The following is a 6,770-nucleotide window of genomic DNA, read 5'->3' as shown; positions in this document are numbered from 1 at the left end:
CCCCCCCCCCCCCCCCCCAAAAAAAAGAAAAAAAAAAAACTGTAGGTTAAAATTTTAAAACACTATGACCCAGACTGCATTAAGGTGCTATTGGAACAAGCACTTGAGCTGGTCTGTGTCCACTACAGTGTGTTTTGTGGCATGAAAACATAAAAAATCAAGAAATCTATAGAAACTACATAGTGTTTTTGGTGGATTATGTCACTGTTACGATTATTTTATGGTAGAAAGTGTGACGTTGTATTTACAGTATTTATTTATTTTTAATTTTTTTGGTGGGTAATGCCTTTATAGTCGCTTTGAGACCACAGGGTGGTCCCCTGTGCCAACATTGTGCACTGTAGTACCTGAGATACATCCTGTTCTAATGTTCCTCACGTAGTTGACATGAAGCCAGCTATTCCACTGACACCTTTAGATGTGGGATGGACTTTGTGTGCCCGTCTCTTCAGTATTCTCTGCACGTGTCACTCCAAAGTCAACAACAGAAAAGTTAAGAGGCTGTCCATTCACTACCATTGAACCTGACAGTGACAGTGTGAAGAGCAGCTTTTAATATTTCACGTGTACTTCATAAATCATGACATTTGCTGATAAAGCAAATATATTTAGAGCAATGAAAAGATTAGACGATAAAGCTAATTTAAAGGCAATTTAGAATTGCTTTTCCAGGAGAAAACCACAGATTGATGGAATGCTTAAAAATATAACAGCTGAAAAACATATTGGAGCACAAATTCCGAGTATGGGACACCATACTTGGCCACACGTCACTTCACTTCAAATTAGAGTAATATGAATAAGATTTGTTCACTTGACAGTTAGGGGAAAGAAAATTCATGTCACTCTACAAAAACCTTACTGAGTGCAAAAATAGGCTTAAATTTCTTGAGTTTTTGTGAAAGTCATAAACAAATAACACTTTCTGTGATGGTAGAAAAAAGTACAATGAGCAAAATAACAATATAAATGCATTTAAATAAAAAGACTCTAAAAAGACGGCGCACCACACAAGCACAAAAAGACAAAAAAACTTGCAAAGTTTTTGTAATAATCTCTGGAGAGTACAGGAAATGTGTATCTACTGGAATGAAAAAGCTTTGTACTCTCAGCATGGAAGTGCACATTTGTTGCCTGCTCATGTTTTTTTGTTTTTTTTTAAGCACATTTACAGCTTTTATTTAGCAACCCTGCAGAGGAGTGCTATCTGTACAAAAGATCTGCTGAAAAGATTTTACAGTCATATCAGTGAAACTGTCATATCAATACCATTTTATTGTTATTTGGCTGTTAAAATCATTTTGGGAAGAGAGTGATTTTAGATTACACAGGATGTGGAGGACAGTGGCTTTTAACTGAAGTCAGATGAATGAAGGATGCAGCAACATTATAGTTCATTTACACTAGGCACAATTTTATCACCATGACTTTTAAAAATGTTTCCTTATGAGCTCCTTCACATTTTGCACTGTAATTAAAATGATTTTTTACTTTATCAATGTACTGTAGGTACTTAAAAAAAAAAAGAATAATAATAGTAATTTAAACGAAAATGAAAATTAGCTGTAAATGTACTCATCCTCAGGCCATCCGAGATGTAGATGAGTTTGTTTCTTCATCTGAACAGATTTGGATAAATGTAGCATTCCATCGTGTGCTAATCAATGGATCCTCTGCAGTGAATGGGTGCCGTCAGAATGAGAGTCCAAACAGCTGATCAAACAATCACAATAATCCACAAGTAATCCACACCACTCCAGTCCATCAATATTATGAATAGAGGACTTGATTATACCCTGGAAGCATTTTAAAGTAAAAAATGTCTTATTGATGGATTTGTTTCTTCTAAACAAGTAGATTTTCAATTCACAAGACGTTAACTGCAGAGGATCCATTGGGTTTTTGAGTCCTGCTGCCGCTATGGAATTTAAATGTAGAGTGGCTGCATGTATTTATAGGATGTATTTTACTGTACATTATAGTACATGAAGGATCAAAATATGCAGCTTTGTGAACTTTTCTTAAAGATGGATGAACATTTGCATACACTGGGGTGGATAGTTTTGGTTTCTTCTTTCTCAAACTGTACTAGTGAAATAAATAAATTAATAAATAAAACCCTTCAGTGTTCCCAAAGTATCACCCTTATTTTAGACATTTGCAGATCAGTATTATCCTTAAAAACTGCTCTTAGAGAGGTAATTGAGGAAGTCCAACATGATAATTCGATTTGACCACAAGTCCCCAGTACTGTTCTCATTAATTTAATTAACGTTGTCAGTGTCATTGTTTCACCATAAAGCATACAACTGTAGCTCATCATTTCAGTATCTGCCATACTGTAGTTCCCCTGAGAGATGATTGCTCAACACTATATGTATTATATTTTATGTAAAATTGATTTATGCATAAGACTAGACTGTGGCTTTTGTGGTGATTTTCAACTCATTAAGCTTCCTGAAGTCTTGAGCACATCCTGCCTGCTACCTTTAAAAGCTTTGCCTCTACTTGTGCGTAGCTTAGCTTTAGGTGTATTAGGATAATTACCTTCACAGTATGTTTACAGTACTAAAGTAAGATATTATTTGATTGACTTAATTACATTTTTAAAGTTTTAACAAGAGGTATTGGGATTCTTTACAAATGGCAAAATTTAAGAGGGTTCCATTTTTTTGTTAAGCCTAACTTGAAAGTAATTGTAGATTGTTTTTTTCATTTTGTTTATAAAGTTAAATTGAGTCTTTATGGTGCATTTTAATTATATTTTTTGTTGTTAGTGTCAGTATAGCTTTAGTTCATCCCTTATAACACTACAATTGTTCCATATGCATATGCTCACAATAGCTACACATTAAAATAATGCATAACACATGATAACACACAAAACAAGTAACTCTCAGAATGTTTTTTTTTTTGTCCAATGCACTATTGGACAGATGAAAGATGGCGCCTGTGTGTTGGTCGGCATGTCGTTTGTCTCGTCAGTTTTTAAATATCCATTCAGTACTTGTGGAATCAGTTGCCACCTGACATTAGGAGTGCTTCTTCTGTTTCTATTTTCAAGTCCAGACTTAAGACACATTTTTACTCTCTCGCCTTTCCGGGCTATTAATTGAATGTGAAACTGTTGTTATTGCCGATATTACAATTTTTTTTATTATTGTTTTTTAAATTTTACTTTATTTTAGAATTTACTGTGTTTTATTATTGGTTTTGTTCAGCACTTTGGTCAGTGTAACGCTGAATTTTAAATGTGCTCTATAAATAAAACTTACTTACTTACTACTTTTATACAATGCAGTACTCATGATTAGTGAAATGTGTTATAAAGTCCCATCTCTGCTGCATTTCACACTAAATTATAAGTACAGTCATACTGAACTTTTATGATTCACCAGTGTACACTGGATCCACTCAGGTCTACTTTCAGTCTCAGACGACCCACTTGGAGAACAATGGCCACTGATTTGCCGAAATGTGTGAAGTTCAGGGCATCAAATCTTTCAAATTTTAAAAGTTTTGTTTGAAGCACTTTGGATCACTTAGGTTTGACACAGTTTGTATTAATTGTTGTGGTTTTGTCATATTGCAGTACTGTATGTGTTCTGGTTGCTCTTTTGTGTAAACTTGTCACACATCTGCACACATCCTTTGTATCTAATCTCATATTTTTCACATTCATCTCTCTCTCACTGTTATATCTATCTCTCTCTCTCTCTCTCTCTCTCTCTCTCTCTCTCTCTCTCTCTCTCTCTCTCTCTCTCACTGTCAGCTGTTTGAGCTTTTAGGTCCTCAGGGGTTTGAGATGATCTCCAAACTCCTTCAGAGAAGGTCAGACATCGTGGACTCCCTGGTGTCCATCCCGTTGGATAGCAGACCTCACTTCAATTCAGGTGAGCTCAGTAGCAACTTCTCAGGACTTCACAGCATAAACATGGCAAATATCTCCTCTTGTTTAGTTTGACAAGTTTAGACACACATTATCACTATTTTTCTGTGATTTAGAATAATTGAAATGTCATCGAATAACACAAATGGAAATGTAGGGAAACACCACAATAGTCAGTGACTTGAAAGTAAAGCTCCCACATTTATATTATATATAAATTGATTTCAGTATAAACTTTTTTAAGACAGACCTACCATGATCAAATGGTACTTTTTGTGTGTAATTTTCAAGTTCCATCTGAAAAATTACAGTACCTGTAATCTTGAAGAGATGTACCTTAAATCCACTTAAATCAGAAAAGTCACTGTTACCTGTTACTGTCCCGACCAGACATGCTTATGGAATCCGCAGTTCTTTTTCCATGTATGTTGTTATGTACCTTTTTCTAAATTTCAAGTTCTTTATTCTTTGAATTTATGTTCATATTGTTGTGATTAATCTTGGAGGATTTTGGAATACATTCTGAAAACTTTTTTTGTTCAAGAGAGATGCTTAAATTTTCGTTTTTCGTTCATGGGTGGAAAAATTAATAACTTGAATATTCGATTTCTACACGTGGGCGGGAATTAAACGCCCCTTTCTGCTGATTGGTCAGCCAAAGATCAAACCGCACTGTCATCAGTTCTTCTGCAGTATCACGCAGCAGAATAATAGTCATCCACTGCTGCAGTTGTATGGATTCTTAACGCATTTATTGCAACTACATTTAATCTTTTTTCACCAAACAAACAGGGTAATGAATAGCTTGACACTACTCATACCGGGGCAGAGTCTAGACAGGGCTTTCTTCTGTGTATATATTAGGGCTGCAACAGAACCGGCTTTACTGATAAGATGCGCGTTAAATATCGCATGCGATTTATCGTGCAGCCCTAGTATATATAAATTCTATTTTTTGCATCAGCTGGGCATGGTAGGGTATGATATGACCGCTGCATCACGCCACGAGATGCATAGGATTATTTTACGACAGATATGCATCCGCTTAAAAAAAACAAACAAAACAAACTAAAGTCACCATTCTCTGCCATTAAATTGGCAAGTGCGAGATTTACAGTCTGGAAATACTTTAGGCTATAGCAAATTATTTCGCGGAGCCCCTATCACTTTGAGAACCGCTGGTCTACACAGAAGAGAAGACCTGTCTAGACTCTGCCCCGGTACGAGTTGTGTCGAGCTATTCATTAGTCTGTTTGATGAGAAACGTATGAAATGTAGTTGCAATAAATGCGTTAAGAATCCATACAACTGCAGCAGTGGAGGACTATTATTCTGCTGCGTGATACTGCAGAAGAACTGATGACAGCACGGTTTGATCTTTGGCTGACCAATCAGCAGAAAGGGGCGTTTAATTCCCACCCACATGTAGAAATCGAATATTCAAGTTGTTTATTAATTTTTCCACCCATGAATGCCGTTTTCTCATTTTTCTACTTTCAATATTAAATCAAAAAACGAATGATCGAATGATACACGGATTGCGACTCCTATCTCACAATTCTGACTTTTTTTTTTCTCATAATTGCGTGATACAAACTCGCAATTCTGACTTTTTTTCTCATATTTGCGTGATATAAACTCGCAATTGCGTGTTATAAAGTCAGAATTGCGAGATATAAACTCGCAATTCTGAGAAAAAAAGTCCGAATTACGAGATATGAATTCGCAATTGCGAGAAAAAAAGTCAGAATTGTAGTTTTTATCTCGCAATTCTCACTTTATATCTCGCAATTCTGACTTTATAACTTGCAATTGCGAGTTTATATCTCACAATTCTGTGAAAAAAGTCAGAATTGTGAGATAAAAAGTCGCAATTGTAACGTGTATGTTCCCGTTTAGTTCCTGTTGTCCTTATTTGGTCCTTCCAGTTCCTTTTCCCATTATTAGTATCACCTGTTCCTTGTTATTAGTTATCCCCATCACCTGTCTGCCCCTCGTTATCTGCCCTATTTAGTTCTAGCCTGTTCTGAGTTTTTGTCTGCAAATTGTTTTGTCTACATTGCTACGTGTGTTCTCCTGGTTCCTTTGGAAGTTTATTAAAGACTGTTTGAAATGAATTCCGCATCACCTCGTTCCTCGCTCCGTGCTCCTCACAGTAGCATCCAGTGACAGAATTCCAGACCCTAAAAGTGACAGTAAGCGGCGCCCCCTCTACCCGTGTTTGTTTTTCGTTTTTTGAATAGTGCGTTTGTTTTTTCCCATGTTCGTTTCTCCCCGTTAATATAGAGGAACGAGCGAGGTTCCACGTTCGTGCCGCTCGCCCTCGCCAGCTCCCTCGAGGGAGAAACCCTCGTGACGCTGTTCCGGATCGGGATAACCTACCATCGTCCCGCGGAGCTCCCAGACACCACCACCCTCGGCTGGAAGGAGGCAGTCATCCGGTGGAGCTTCTGATCCCGATCCGGGACCCATCTACCGGCCTTTCCCGAGTCAAGTAAGCCGGCCGTTCCTCAGGCAAGCCCACCGGACGTTAATGTGGCAAGCCCGCCGGCTGTTAATGTGGCAAGCCCAAAGGATGTTAATGTGGCAAGCCCCCCGTACGATAATATGGCAAGCCCGCCATGCATTCATGCCCCAGCCCCAGTGCCTGCTCCGCGTAAGCGCCTTCCAGAGCTCGCTCCAGTGTCGGCTCCAGCCCCAGAGCTCACTCCAGTGTCGGCTCCAGCCCCAAAACTCACACCAGTCCCAGCTCCTTGAATGCACTTCGCTGTGCCTGCTCCGCCAGGGCGCCCTCCAGTGCCAGCAGCACGTAAGCACTACCCTGTTCCCCAGTTCAGCCCAGGGAGGGCTCCTGTTTCCCCGTTAAGCCCAGGGAGGGCTC

General features: G+C 38.4%; 1 protein-coding gene across 1 annotated transcript in view; it reads left to right on the top strand.

Moving 5' to 3' along the window:
* The window catches only part of LOC107701380 (activating signal cointegrator 1 complex subunit 3-like), a gene marked incomplete at its 3' end in the record, with an annotated part of 110,965 nt that overhangs the window by 20,087 nt on the left and 84,108 nt on the right, over positions 1-6,770 (top strand). Inside the window, exon 5 of the mRNA XM_016503376.1 lies at positions 3,773-3,893. Within this exon, the coding sequence (XP_016358862.1) occupies positions 3,773-3,893 (121 nt within the window). The remainder of the gene's footprint in view (positions 1-3,772; positions 3,894-6,770) is intronic.

The sequence above is a fragment of the Sinocyclocheilus anshuiensis genome, unplaced genomic scaffold, assembly GCF_001515605.1.
Source record: "Sinocyclocheilus anshuiensis isolate Anshui unplaced genomic scaffold, SAMN03320099.WGS_v1.1 scaffold2140, whole genome shotgun sequence".
Taxonomy (NCBI): domain Eukaryota; kingdom Metazoa; phylum Chordata; class Actinopteri; order Cypriniformes; family Cyprinidae; genus Sinocyclocheilus; species Sinocyclocheilus anshuiensis.
Note: the sequence above shows the minus strand (reverse complement) of the source record. Positions and strands in the feature narration are given on the sequence as shown.